The 16,047-nt window shown below is 38.6% G+C and overlaps 1 protein-coding gene across 5 annotated transcripts in view; it reads right to left on the bottom strand.

Moving 5' to 3' along the window:
- Positions 1-7,129: 7,129 nt before the first annotated feature.
- Positions 7,130-16,047, bottom strand: part of USP6NL (USP6 N-terminal like) — a 230,798-nt gene continuing 221,880 nt past the window's right edge. For all 5 annotated transcript variants that reach the window (XM_038397301.2, XM_038397294.2, XM_043498623.1 and 2 more), the window contains one exon: positions 7,130-10,983. In XM_038397301.2, coding sequence (XP_038253229.1) covers positions 9,542-10,983 — 1,442 coding nt within the window. In that variant the 3' untranslated portion in view covers positions 7,130-9,541. The remainder of the gene's footprint in view (positions 10,984-16,047) is intronic.

The following is a 16,047-nucleotide window of genomic DNA, read 5'->3' as shown; positions in this document are numbered from 1 at the left end:
ACAGCTCACTGAAACCAGTGGAAAGACTCTGACTACAATGGCCTTTGACTCAGGCTTCAGGTTGCAGTGGGAAGGGGGTCCTGGGAAACTCAGCTCCTTCCTCCATTATCTCCTCCACCTGAGTCCTGTGTGCTCAGTGCCCAAGGTATGAAAGATGATACTACTGGCACCCTCCCGCTCCCCAGAGCATAAAATCAAAACCTAATGAATCAAACAAAAACTGCCATTAGCTCCCATAACCTGGGAGACTTTTAAAAATATCTGATAGTCAAATTGTGTAGGGCTTGTGTGCCTTTCTATATATCTGGCCACTAATCCAGCACTCCATTGGTAGGTAGGATTTTTCCTTCATTATTCCAACCAGGAGCAAATGAGAAGTTTTGAAAGTTTTTGCCTCCCCTGCTACGAGACCCATTAATCCAAGTGAAAAGGAAATTATGAAGCCCAAATTTAGAGAGCTGTAGCTCACGAAAGCTTATGCTCTAATAAATTTGTTAGTCTCTAAGGTGCCACGGGTACTCCTTTTCTTTTTGCAAATTTAGAGAGATTCTATAGAGCAGACCATGATTCATGTCTAAAGAGAGGATGGGCGAATCTACCTTTTGAGAGGTCATACTGAAGTAATTACCAGGGCTGAATAAATGTTATTTTAGAGGCTAAACACCTCTAAGAAAGAAGCCCCTTCGATGAGAAGGGAAAAATATCTGACAAAAAGTATTAAGGATTAAGAGTCATACATTGAAAGTGACCTGCTTATACCCTTCCAAGGCTACACCCTTTTTGTACCCAAAGTCATAACTTTTGAAAGCATTTTGACATACTTCAGACATAGGTTTTAGTAAGTTAAATGGGTGCACAGTGTACTGCAAGTACCCAACATAATTGGCATCACAAAGATTTGGTGGGGTAATTCACATGACTGGAATATTGGTAAAGAAGGGTGCAGCTTGTTCAGGAAGGACAAGCAGGATAACAGGAGGGTGTGTTGCCTTGTATAACAGATGTATACACTCACACTGAGGTCAAGATAGGAATGGGAGGAAGACCTTTTGAAAGCCTCTGGATAAGGATAAAAGGGGTAAAAAACAAGGGTGATGTTATGCTGGGGTCTACTATACACCACCTATTCAGGAAGAAGAGGTGGATGAGGCTTGTTTTAAACAACTAACAAAAACTTACAAAGCACAGGACTTGGTGGTAATGGGGGACTAGCATTAGAAGTCAAAATGATCTTGACAAACTGGAGAAATGGCCTGAAATAAAATAGCCTGGAATTCAATAAGGACAAATGCCAAGTACTGCACTTAGGAAGGAATAATGAATTGAACAAATACAAAATTGGAAATGATTGCCTAGAAAGGAGTACTGCAGAAAAGGATATGGAGACAAAAATGGATCAAAAACTAAATGAGTTAACAATGGGATACTGTTGCACAAAAAGCGAACATTCTGAGATATACTAGCAGGAGTGTTTTAAGTAAGACATTAGAAGTAATTACTCCACTCGGCACTGATAAGGCCTCAACAGGAGTACTGTGTCCAGTTCTGGGCACCACACTTTGGGAAAGATGTGGATAAACTGGAGAAAGTCCAGAGGAGAGCAACAAAAATTCTTAAAGTTCTAAAACACATGACCTATGAGAAAATATTTTTTTAAAAACTGGTTTGTTTAGTGTGGAGAAGAGAAAACTGAGAGGGGGACATGACATCAGTCTTTAAGTACAGAAAAGGTTGCTAGAAAAAGGATGATGCATTGTTTTCCTTATCCACTGAGGACAGGACAAGTAGTAATGGACTTAATTTGCAGCAAGGGAGATTTAGGTTAGATATTAGGAAAAGCTTCCTAACTGTTAGGGTAGTTAAGCACTGGAACAAATTACCTAGGGTTGTGGTTGTGGAATCTCTCTCATGGAAGATTTTTAACAACAGGTTGGACAAACACCAGTCAGGGATGGTGTAGATAATACGTAGCCCTGCCTCAGTGCATGGGGGCTTCACTAGATGACTTATTGAGGTCCCTTCCAGTCTACATTTCTATGATCTAAGATTCATCCAATACATGCTCTTTTATAAAGTTATTTAAGAATCTAAATTCTTTTCTTCCTCTCCTCAATTCCTTCTGACACAATTTTACTCCACTAGGAGCACAGAAGAACAGAACAGAATGGTACGAGTTTCAGCAATTTTAGAGCCCGTGAAAGTTAAAATAATGGAGGAACTATGCAGCATTCAACAAAAGTCTTATCATTCCCATTAATGCCTGGGCAAAACTTGGACTGTCCAAGGAGGGACGGTGGAGGAAAATGATTAAAATTGAATACCTCTTTGTGCCTTTCCATAAAAAAACAAAATTTACTATCTGAACAGCCATGAATGCATACAAGGCACTCGTTTGATTGTTTATGAATATAGGCTTGCCCAGTGAGAGTTGAAAACACTGGTAAAACAATTGCTGGAAATGGAATTTAAGTTACCAGCTTAGTAGTTTGACTGCAGAGAAAGAGCATCAGATGATGTTTCTATTAACACATTTTGTAATAGTGTGCTATGTAGCAATATCATGTTTTATAGCAACAAAGGTTTAGGTACAGTTATGAAGAGTGGACGAACTCCCTTATTTGCAAATTAGTTACTGACTGTAGCAGCGAGTTTCCTAATTCTACAGCTAAAATAAGCTATTTATTTCCTGCTGAGCTTGCATCTACTTATTAAATATTTCCACAGTGGCAATGTGCCCGGTTTATCCCAGTCACGGTTGCCCTCCCCCCGCACCGTGCCAGCCACTATATAAACATAGAAAGGTAGACAAGGTCCCTGACCCAAAAAACTTACAACCCAAGGCCTTGATTATGCAAAAACATACGCAGGTCAGTCAATGGGACTGTTCACGGTGTACAAAGTCTAGCAGGTGCACAAGTTTCTGCAAGATCCGTGGCCTTTGATGACAAGCAACACATGAAGAGGTGGGGAACATGGAGACCATTAACTAGATGTATTTTCAAGCAGCCATTAATATATGTTTAAAGTCATGTATACATTTTTTTTGATAATCACCAAAAGAGATTTACTTTCTCCAACTGTCCCTCAGTCCAGCCGTCGCAGATTGGCTGATTTCTTGTAGTCAGTGGAGGCAGTGGGTCTTGAGGAGGAGCTTGAAGGTAGTATTTAGAATCAATGGCAGGCAGGGTGCATCATAGAAAAGGTCATCCAGGAGCTAGAGAGAAGACATTTGTTGGAGTGACAGACAGGTGGGCAGGGCAGGGCAGGTCTGGCAGCAGTGGCAGAACTGATGAAACAAGGAAGGCAGACAAATGATTGAAAGGGGCAGAGTTGTGAATGGGATCCAAGGTTAGGATAAGAAGCTTATCCTAGGATGGGATCCAAGGTTAGAATAAGAAGCTTGAACTTGAAAGGAAGCACTAAATCTCGTGTCTGGATTCTTTGCCTAATTAGTTGGTGTCAGGTTAATCTCTTGTAACACAATTAGTTTCTTTACAGAGGAATTAATTTGTGGCTTTCAAGGAAACTTCCAAGGTTTTCAGTTTTTTTTTAAATCCATGCTGTTCAGTTGGGTATAGAAAATCTTTACTATGCACATATTTATTAGGCCAGACACTGCTAACTTAAGCCTGGTCTATGCTAGGAAATTAGGTTGGTGTAACTATGCAACTCAGGGTGTGAAAAATCCACACCTCTGAGAGATGCAATTAAGCCAACTAACCCCTGGGGTAGACAGTGCTAGGTCAATGGAGGAATTTTGTACTGCCTCTTGGGGAGGTGGAGTACCTGGGCTGATGGGAGAACTCCTGTCAGTGTAGATAGCGTCTTCACGGAAGTGCTACAGCAGCACCGCTGCAGTGTTTTGAGTGTAGACAAGCCCTTACACTCACATGGGTTCCAAAATGGACCCACTGCCCGATTTTTTTTAAGTGAATGATCCTGCACATCAGGGTGCCTGATTTCAGAGGGTAGGTGCTCAGCGTGTTATGAAAAACAGGTCCCCAAAAGGTGGTCTCCAGTTGGGCTCCCAAAAATTGAAGGCAACCAAAAATTGCTAGTCACTTTTGAAAATTCAGGCCATCTTCTTTACAACTTATGATCAAAACTCAAATTATTGCAGGTACTCAGGCATAATCTTCACTAAGTATCCACTTCACCTGATGCTTGTGCTGGATTCCACAGTTACAAGGTTTGTATAACAGGATGGCTGTTTGCCTCAAAGGCCCTCCCTACCTAGTAGGTGGTGATGATGATGGAAAATGTTAAAATATGGTTTTCTGATTCAATCTTTGCAGGTGGCTCATTAACTGCTAGCAGAGGCAGATGTCGCTCTTAAAACAGAGGATCAAAGGCGTGGGCTGAACAGCCCTTGAGAGGAAACACCAGGAATAGACAAGCATGGGCTTGACCTGGATTTTGTCTCATTGAACTTGGAGTTCTTTTTGTGAATAAAAATAACCATTGCGTCGACTGCATTTGGAGCATGGTGGGGAAGACACCTGTTCATAATTATCTTGAACACATATCTTCCAAAAAGAAAAGGCGTTGCAAATTCAGACTATACTGAATATCTTAATATCCATTAAGAAGGCTGACATACCTTTTATCCAGTTGATTCCCCTTCTGAATTGCACCTGCATTGCTAAATATGGAGGGAGAGACCCAGATAATATCCTTAGCAGTTTCCATAACTCCAATCTCACCTCTAATGTGTTGTCTCCCTATGCAGCATCATTTTAGCCACTGTTCTAAAAGAGTTCTTGGACAAAAAAAGCAGACAGACCGGCATCACAGTCAGAGCTAAAGTGGCAAGAGAGGGAGGCAAAAAGATGAAACAAAGACAATAAGTGGAGTGGTGAAGGGAAATGTGCATACATATCCAAGAAAGAATTTGTCCCTACCTCTTTTGTATTTTTGCAGTGTAACATGATCTTCAGAGATTACCACCAATATTTCACACTCTCTCTCTCTTACTTACATGCACTTCAGAAAGTCTTTAAAACCCCCTTAAAAAAAGTTTCCACAACAAGAGAAGCTTAGAACATGTATAATATGTAACCGTGCCCCTAAATAAAACTTTTATCATTAAGACCTGGGGATAAATGCATTCAATGCACAGAATACAGTTTTGCTTTGGACATTGTCTGGAAAAAGCTGAAGAGACACATGATAAACTCTGTTGTCTTAACCATCTTGACAGCATTACCAATGAATAGCAGTAGATGAGTAAGAATGGAACACAGTTGTTCAGGAAACTCCAGAGAATGGGTCAAGGGAGGTTATCAGAATGAAGGGAGAAAAGAAAAATGAAGTTCAGCACACCTTAGTTTTGTCTGACCTACCCAAACAACACAAGCAGAACAAACCAATTTCAAAATCAGTGTCAAAAGCCAGAGGATGAAATGTTGGTTCTCAGAAGATTCAAACTCTCTAATTTTTGTACCTGTAAAAAGCATGAGTGGTTTTCTATTGATGCATTACAATATAAGTACAAACAAAACTAGTCAACGCTAGGCAGTGGAGGGACCAAGAAAGTCAGGAGAAATCAGGTTCTTTGTTCCAGGAAAAAATTCCTTTTGGCACAAAGCAGCCCCAAAACAGTTTCTTTCCTCATGCCTGTTAGATGTGGCAACCATTTTAAAGGCCATGTTCAAATTACTGCCATCATGGTTCTGATTTTTTGTTATTGATCTAGCTATCTCCTTGTTGTGACAGTGCATTGAAAAGCATTTGCGTTGGCTTGACATCCCCTAAAAAGGAAAAACTCTAAGAAAACCACGAAGGTTAAAATGTTAAACTTTAAGTACGCTACATTCACAGATCTTCATAAGCATGCCATGTTTACAGAACTGTAAGAAGGGTCTTTTCCTTACTGAAGTACTGGCAGCAGAATACACACTGCTGGAAAAGAAAAGGTGGGCATTTGGTGGCATATACTGTGCAGGCAGTGTAATGGGACTCACGGGGGAGAAAAAAAATCTATAATTTGCAAGTCCAATTTCAAAGTCATATCTAGGATAATGTGAAACTCAGAGTAGGAATCTTTTAAAAAAAATCTTCTTGGAAAATGTACATGTGTTCCACAGGGAATCAAAGGGATTTACCTCTCTTCTTCGCCAGGCTGTTCTGCCTTTTTGACATTTTGATGTTGTTTACTGTTCAAATCTAATTTTGGAATTATTGAGTGGTTCACTTCAAGGGTGTACTTTTGACTAACATTCAGACAGCTCTCCTAAGTCATGGCCCAGGAGCTGCTAAGCGCCTCAGCATCAGTGCTGACACTTTTAAATTTATTTTTGTGAGGGATGTTGGGATATGTTTTACTTTTACCATAAAGGCTCAGTTCTGCTCTCAATTATGGGGATACAACTCCCACTGAATTCACCATTGTTACTGAAGGAAAAAATGGGCCCTAAATTTGTTTATGGAGCTATATTTATTGTTTGCACGTTTTAGAATTATAAAAAGCAGAGAAGGAAAAGCTCCAATCAGGACATTTAAACCAATACACCAGCCAATGCAGAATTGTTTCTTACTGCAAGCTACAGATAGAGTTGTCTCCTACTGTTGCCTGTAATATTGAGCTTTTTGGTAACTAACATGAATAATTCCTTTGATGCTTGCAATGCATTTACCTTAAATTGGCAGATGAAGTTTACCCATAAATAAGACTTTTATTCTATAAACTATGATGTGCCAGTTTCTCTTTAGCACAGTACAGATCACTCTGCTATATAAATCCTTAGTAAAATTATATTTTTCAGTCTGATTAGTAAACTTTTATAGGCCTATCATGTCAATAAGTCCACTGTTGTTGACAGATATAGGGTGAGAACACTGGAATAGGGCAGGAAAGTTATGACAGTTCAGACTCCTTGTTTCTAAAGCCATTACTGAGGGCTATGTTTAGCAATGAAGAAGACCATAATCAATACGCTGTAACTTCTGAAACAATGACAAGGCATTTTAGGAATTATATTGATATTGCTCAGTCTGAAAGAAAACACATACAGACAAATTAAATAGGGCATACATTATACAAGAGTATATCATTAATTTTTAAAAAATAATAGTTTATCCAGGGAAGACCAGAATTATGGCTTTTGCCTACAAGCATAATCAAACATGGTAAAAAAGACACAACATAGACTTTATTATTATTATTATTATTACTACTATTATTATTATTATACATGTTAAAAATGCAACCACATCAAAATAGAATACACAGTTAAAAAACTGTTGCAGATGACATAAGAAAATAGTGTGTATATATTTTATATATAAAAATCTACAGTATTTACTAGTGTTGATACATATTTTGGAGCAGTCCCAGGCTGCTAGCACAAAGTAAATTGTACAGCTTTATTTATTATGAATCACAGAACCATGGTTAAAACTTTGTGATTATTACACTTAACCACATTATATACATACATTGCTAAGCTGCTATAAGCAATCAGAACCAAGGTAAGCCCAAGTAATATTCATCATCTCAATTTCAGTTTAGAGTTTTTCAGTGTAGTGCTTAGCTACTGTTACTTCACTGCAGTTTGCAATCTTTAAAATATAAAACTGCCCAGTTCATTAAAAATTACACCGCTCATTATATACACAAAAGAAGTGTGTGAAATATACTAAATGTTACTTCCATTTTTTTTTTAAATTGACTTTTGTACCTTAAAACCTAGACGGCTAACCTGCAGCAAGAATAGGCACTACAGCTCCTTCTTTAACAGAAAAATTTATCTATTTTCTAGTGTTCAATGTACTCAACTAACTCACCCCAAGAAAATGCAAATGACAAAAACCTCCCCAAACAAAGACTGATTTTTAAGTGTCCCAGAACCTACCAGTGTTTTGGTATTTAAGTATTATAAATCTTTTCTGTTAAAAGCTCTAAGGACTCAGTCTTGCAAGAGGCCTGTCACCCTCAGCTCTCATTAACTTCAGTGAGAGTTCAGAGTGCTTAGTAATTCCTACATTCAGCAGCTCACAAGCCTGCACCCCAAGTACGCCACTTAATCTGCAATTTTTTTCTTTTCACAGTGGATGAAAGCCGAGGAGAATGTAGAGTACAAAAGGCTGCAAACACTAATTTAAAAAAATATTTAATTACAAAGAGTCTATTAAGCTTCTTATTAACAGTCAGGGTTGCCCATCGCATAATCTCTCAATAGCCTGACAGTGCAGCAGCACTTGCCCAACCCTGGATATGAACCTATTGCTTTCTGGAAAAAGGAGGGCAAAAGCAAAACATGTCATTGAACTGACATTATCGAGCTCGTGGGAAAGAGCACTGAATGCATGCATATAGCACTAGGTTTGCCAATTATGGTTGGATGTATTCCTGGAGATTTCATCACATGACAATCTTTAATTGAAGATTCATCTTTAACTCCTGGAGACTCCATGACAATCCTGCAGGGTTGGCAACCCTACGTCACACAAAGAGGGTCAAAATAGCTACACAATCCCCATATTCTGCCCCCAATTTTCAAGTGACGGGCAATTCTCTTGTACCAATAAGAGGACTGTTTGGTAATCCAGCTCACACTATGACTGGTTTGCTAAGTTAGACCCCATGGGAAGCTGCACACCATGAGAATGCAACACAGTTTCTGCTTCTAGCATTGTATACGTTGTGCTCAAATAGTTCAGAGGACTTAAATGGGAACACAAAGCATTGCTTTGCAACATTGGATTTGGGTACAAAGGTACAGATTCCGTGCTGAAAGTTCACCCATACCCTAAAGACTTGCTACGCTCAGACTGCCCTGATTTTAAGCACCATTTGTGGGCCAGAATAGAGTGATACCCTTTTTGGCTCCATGGTTTTGCTTGTCTGTTCCTTCTGGCTGAGGGAAAGGCAAAATAGCAGCCAAAGGAATGGAGATTAACTGGGAAATAGCATCCCATGTAAGATTACATTAACAACCCAGAGTATCTCTCCAACTTCAATCAGATCCTGGGTTACTGAGGCAGTTTGTATACAAAGACAGGGAAGGCCATCCAAAATGAATGGGTCATTTATCAAATAAATTACAAAGAAAATAATTAAACTGAAATAAAAGTATTTCACTAACCTAGCCCAAGAGTAAATGCATCTACATTTTAGTCTCTTTAGTTCTTCTCCATGTAAATGGTTGTGTACTTGCACAAGCACACTTACTGCATTCTAATGTCAGTCAAAATACAGCTTGCAAATGTGTTACAGTTGCTAGGCAGAAAGATCATAGCTCTGTGCAAATTATTTAAATTTCAGAAACATGGTAGTGTTAGACACAATTTGCAGATGACTCTACCACTATTGCTATGTTTATGTGCATCAGATCCCTTTCAACAGGTTCAATGCAAGTTTAAAAACTCAACTACCTTTCAGCCAAAGTTTAAAACTGCTTTGAAATAATGTTACTACTTTATCAGAGAATTGCATGAACTGCCCACATTCTTTATAAAATACTGACTTGGACAATTATAAACACAGCAATATATATCTAATGTTTTCAGCTCTTGCTCTTTCGTTAGCATTGATTGATTCTCACAGAAGCACTGATTCATGCATAGACATCCCATCATTTTGGTTTCTGTAGTGTTGGGCAGGGGCTGGTGGGCCTGAATATTGATATTGTGCTGAACCATGTTCTTCCAAGGTTGGTGAAGTCCTATATCTTATTGGACTATCCACGGAAACAGTTGGAAGATTATGGTCCTGAATAGGTGTTGGCTGAAAGGCTGGATACTTCTGTAAATTACCCAAATGGCTTTGGTTAGCATCTTGTTTCCAGGGCTGCCCATATATCTCATGTCTATACATATAAACTGCATCCAGCCTCTTTCTGTTGTCTGGCAAATAATCCACTGGAGGAATTATAAATTTGACACCTGCAGATGATCTAGAGTTGCCAGGATAGGCATCAACAGGTAAGACTTCTATTCGACTAGAAGGTGGAGAAATAGGATTTTGGCGATTGGCAGGATAGGAGTTCATATGTGGTATATCTGGAGAAAAATCTGTTGAAAAGATATCATATGGTCTACCAGAAGTGTTGGTTCGATTCCCATGATTATACTGTGAAGGTATAAAACTTGCACTAATTGCGCTGGAGGCATGCTTTGGAGTGTTTCCATGGTACATAGATGGGTTACTATAAGATGGTGGTGGTTGTTTAACACTTGATCTGTGATCTGACCCATCAGACTGAGATGAATATCTTGGGCTTCTCGGTTGGGAACTGATGGCATAATTGTTGGATATTTTTAGTGGGCCAGGAATTTTTGCACCTTGCTTTCTAGGACTACTAGAGTATGTTACATTCCTGGGAATTTGCGGATGAGCTCTTTCTAGCATCTCCTCAACAGGATTCTCATGGTCAACACCTGGAATATTGTCATACTGCGATGCGTTAGACCCTCGCTTACCTTCATCAACATCCAAATCTCTCATCTTTTGCTTTACATTCAATGGCTGTGATTTACCAGGACTTGGTGGCGTACCTGAAATAGCATGGTTTACTGACCTACCTTTTATCTCCACAGTAAGTTTTGTAGTCTTTTCAATAACTTTGATATCTGAAGGTTTATTCCATTTAGGTACAAATTCCCTTCTTGAATCTGAAGTAGCATTAGAATTTTGGTTAGCAGCTGCATTGTTATATTGTCTAGAATTGTCTTGTACTGTTGACTGAGGCTTTTTTCTGATATTTACGTCATTCTTAGATAGCCCACTCTGGTCTACTGGTCCAGGCTTTTGTTGTTTTAAAGAAGGCTTCCTTTCCAGTAAATTAATTCTTCTTCGGTTATTTGGTGAATTTTCTTGTACTTTTTCAGGAGATAGTCTCCTTTCTGTCCTTCTTGCTGTCTGTGTTCTTGAAATACTAGTGTTGCTCTGTCCATTGAGCATACGAGTAAGATTAAGCATGGCAGGCTGAGGTTCCAATGGAATTTGTCCCAATGGCTTCTTTGGAAATTCATCTTCTTTACCTAAAAAAGAAGAAATAAAGTAAATTGAGGCTTCTTCATTTGGAACTCTGTGTGTCAGTTTAACACACACACAAAGGCACACACACACACACCCCAACAAAATAAAACAAAATACATAAAAGACAAAGGTCCAGACAGCCAAATTCAACTCTGGATTTAGATCTCAGATCCAAAGTTCAGTTATATTTGGATCTAGGGTTTTTGTTCTGGTCCATATATTACGTACATATTTATGGACATATACACATATTTTATATAGCTTTGATAGGAGTTTATCAGCTTTGAAAATCAGGCCACTTATTTAAGTGCCTAAATATGATTTTAGGTATACTTTGTCTAAATTCCTATCTTTTACAGTTGCAAAGATACTAGAAGAACTAAATATGCACTCAATACTGCATTGATTGCCTCCCTGAGTCTGCAGCAGCTATCCTGCTGCTCAGAGTTTTCCCAAGCACTAGAGTGCAATTAACAAGATCCTGGTCTGTTTTACCACTGTTATATTGAACATTGTGGAAAGAAGTGAAACTGAGATATGTCATGTTTCAGAGTAGCAGCCGTGTTAGTCTGTATTCGCAAAAAGAAAAGGAGTACTTGTGGCACCTTAGAGACTAACAAATTTATTAGAGCATAAGCTTTTGTGAGCTGTAGCTGTAGCTCACAAAAGCTTATGCTCTAATAAATTTGTTAGTCTCTAAGGTGCCACAAGTACTCCTTTTCTTTTTGAGATGTGTCATGTCATTTTTACATGACTGCTGCTTGGGAAAGCAATTAGCAGTGGAGTACTGGAGTATTCATAGAGGGAAACCTCTTCATCCCCACAAAAACCTTATGAGCAGGAGTAGATTAGTGAAGTCCCATTCCACTGAAGCAGTTAAGAGGCTCTGGAGGAAGGGGAAAGAGATAGCAGTTTCTCCCTTCCAGAAGATACATAGAGAAGGAAGACTTCAATTTTATTAGTGACCTTCTACCTTGAGTCCTAACGGGTTGAGGGACAAAACCTTGGTAAGAATCCCAGCCCCATCCTGCTTCTCAGAAGTTGAAGGTGAGATGCTGGGTTTCTAACAAGGCCATTATCCTTGAGCTCCTACTTCTTCCTTATTGAAATATACTTATTAGGTTTAGACCACTGGCTTGCAGCTGTCTGGCAAATTTTTGAAGCCCTTTATATCACTCACTCTCTCTCTCACACACACACACCCCCTAACGACCCAAGAGAAGTCAGAAATAAATTAATCATATAAATTCTTGTTTCTTAACTTTGTTAGTATAAGTAGGCAATCAGGTGTGCAGTTATGCTAGACAACTATACCATGCAAGGTGAAACACAAGGCCAAGAGACTTCAAAACACAAGAAAAATGGGTACCCAGCGTAGCTATACACACCCAAAGTATACAGGAGCTTTTATTTTTTAAACAAAAATTTTTGTTAAACACTGAACAGTAAGGTCACTAAAATGGACTAATGGTTACATTAGATAAAGCATTTAAGTGTAACTACTGTATCAGCCAATCAGCCTCTTTTCATAAAGTACAGTATACCTAAAAGATTATGCTTACCACCTTCATTTTTTAACTTCAGTTCTTTTTATGGTCATTGTAGTTAGAAGAGAATTTATTTAAATATCTAGGTACTACTAGGGTCTCCAGCACCATAGAATCTGAATGCCAAATGGGAACACGGATATTTCTGTTCTAAGATGGCAGTGAAAGACAACAGCATTTACTTAAGAGCAGTATATAAATGGAGAGTTCTCTTTTGGTTATGAGCACAACATATCTTACGTTATTCAGTGTTTTAATGTCAGTCTCTTAAGGGGGACACAATATTCCAGATTGCAGCCATGTAAAAGACAATTATAAACAGAGAAATGATAACTATACAGCCTGTCTGATAATGCCCATATGACTATTTATACCAACATTTCTGCTCAAATTACGCTTTCCTTTCAGCAGTCATAGCTATTTCCCCCTTCTAAATTAATACTGGTAAATATTTATTTTATACTGGTAAATATTTAATCTTATTTCTACACCTCATAAAATTGTAGCTTCCCTATGCACAGCAATTTCTTTCATATTATAAATAGAAAAAAGTTAAGTATGTAATTTTTAAATGCATCTCCACACAATCTGTTTGAAAATTTGCCTGTAACTTTTAAAAATCAGACAGCATAGCCAAATAAACTCTATCATATCAGCTTACTAAGTAAAAGGACAGGAAAAAAAGCCCTGGTTTTCCTGAAAAATTATGTAGAAAAGTTATGTAAAATGGTTGGTAGAGAAATAATTTAGTATTTTGATCCTCATTGAGGCAGTAGAGACACAGGACCATGCAACTTTCGTCTATCACTCGAAACTCTAAAGTTAAAAGTTAACATCTCATCGGCACCAGTTATTTGTATGAACAATTCATTTTGCATGTCTGTACAGTGCATCTGAACAAACACTCAGATATACTTGTCTCTCTAAAATATAGTGCTTAGAAGTATTAATCGCGTCATGGACATTGTACAAACAATAATACGAGTTAAATCTTTGACAGCTGATTCTCATTAGAGGGGGATGGCAGAAACTGAGATCATCATTGGATAGCACATAGGAACTGCCATCAAGGATCAGGGCCACATCATGCTAGATTCTGCATAGGCAAATAACAGAATTTACAGTCTAGGTGTCAGGCAGAAGGCGACAGGTGCACAAAACAGAAACATGATGAGGGTGGGAGAGATGACAAAGTAACAAAATGAGAGTTTAACAGAGAAGTCTCTGCTTGTTACATGCCTAAGTAATGCCAGTTTCATGCTTATTGTATGCTCATGGTCATTTTCAATCTGCTCCAAATGAAGTCTACAGTGCTGTGTGAGGTCAAACTTACCCCTGCCTGAAGTCTTGCTGCACTGGTAATTTAAAACAATCATCAGCCTAAACTTAATCCTTCCAGCCTGACTGTTCTTAAGTTTTCCCGTGTCTATCACTAGTTACACACTAATCAGAAGGTCTCATAACTTGGCAAAGTTAACAAGCTTCCTGCCACAAAGAGTCAGCAGAATTCACTCAGCTCATTTATGCAGGGCACTAACTCCTGCTAACCTGATAGGTCACAGAAGAGTCCAGCATCCCTATGCAGAGTGGTAGATCGTGCCACTCTGTTAGAGTTATATTTCAAAAGAAGATAAGTGAAACTTTCAAGTTGAAGATTAAGAAAATAAAGTTAAGTTAGAATTGTTTTCCTACAAATTTCCAAGACAGAGAAAGAAAAAGAGAGAGGAAAAACTATGAAGGGGCAAATGTCTTAGAAAACCTGAATCAGCAAATCACACAGATGACATGATCAGTAAGAAAGAACTGACTGTTGTTCTGCATTGTTCTGGTTTTTTTTGTTTGTTTTGTTTTGTTTTTAACACAATCCATGTAGAGTACACAGAAACTATGATGACAGGTGCTTTAAGAATGCGGAGAGATTTCTTCATAAAGATGGCTTTCCAAGACAATATACTGAACACTTCATCACACAGTTAAAAAACTGTCTCATATTCTTTTTGGGGTGGAATTCATTCCCTACAGAGGCTCTGCAAAACCTTTAAATCATTTATGTCCCACTTATGCCCTCCAACTAGGGTGTATGCAGAACTTAAAACCTTGTGCTTGTCTTCTGCACAGGGGTGAATTTCACCCTTAATAAATATTCCCAACACTAGAGCCATATGTCGTTAGTTTTTCCCATCTTATTTGTCTCAATTAAATTTTTTAAATTAAGGAGTGCAGCATTTCAGAAAAATGAAGCACTTCTGTGTAATACTAAACTGTCTATTTTAATGATAAGAATGAAATCTGAATTGGGAAGTAAACACATACAATATGAGCTTCAAAAAAAAGTTTGTGTAACATTAGATAGTGAAATATAGAAGTGATCTTGGTTTTATATGCTGTTAAGTAGTTTGCAACTTTCAGGTGATCCGTAACGAGTTTGGGTTGTTGTAAGAGCAACAAAGCCCATTGCCAACTATGTCCACATATCTATTCAGGGGACACCATCATAGGGCCTAATCACATCAGCCACACTATCAGAGGATCGTTCACCTGCACATCTACCAATGTGATATACGCCATCATGTGCCAGCAATGCCCCTCTGCCATGTACATTGGTCAAACTGGACAGTCTCTATGTAAAAGAATAAATGGACACAAATCAAATGTCAAGAACTATAACATTTGAAAACCAGTCGGAGAACACTTCAATCTATTTGGTCACTCGATTACATAATTGCATAATGACAGGTTTCTGAGTAGCAGCCATGTTAGTCTGTATTCGCAAAACGAAAAGAAGCACTTGTGGCACCTTAGAGACTAAAATTTATTTGAGCATAAGCTTTCGTGAGCTACAGCTCACTTCATCAGATGCATTCAGTGGAAAATACAGTGGGGAGATTTATATACATAAAGAACATGAAACAATGGGTGTTACCATACACACTGTAACGAGAGTGGTCACTTAAGGTGAGCTATCATCAGCAGGAGAGCGGGAGGAAAAAACCTTTTGTAGTGATAATCAAGGTTGGCCATTTCCAGCAGTTGACAAGAACGTCTGAGGAACAGTTGTGGGACGGGGGGGAAATAAACATGGGGAAATAGTTTTACTTTGTGTAATGACCCATCCACTTCCAGTCTCTATTCAAGCCTAAGTTAATTGTATCCAGTTTGCAAATTAATTCCAATTCAGCAGTCTCTCGGCATCTCTATTTGAAGTTTTTCTGTTGAAGAATTGCAACTTTTAGGTCTGTAATCAAGTTACAAAGAGATTGAAGTGTTCTCCAACTGGTTTTTGAATGTTATAATTCTTGATGTCTGATTTGTGTCCATTTATTCTTTTACGTAGAGACTGTCCAGTTTGACCAATGTACATGGCAAAAGGGCACTGCTGGCACATGATGGCATATATCACATTGGTAGATGTGCAGGTGAACGAGCCTCTGATAGTGTGGCTGATGTGATTAGGCCCTATGATGGTGTCCCCTGAATAGATATGTGGACAGAGTTGGCAACAGGCTTTGTTGCAAGGAT

Source organism: Dermochelys coriacea, chromosome 1, assembly GCF_009764565.3.
Source record: "Dermochelys coriacea isolate rDerCor1 chromosome 1, rDerCor1.pri.v4, whole genome shotgun sequence".
Lineage (NCBI taxonomy): Eukaryota > Metazoa > Chordata > Testudines > Dermochelyidae > Dermochelys > Dermochelys coriacea.
This window is presented reverse-complemented; position numbering and strand designations above follow the sequence as displayed.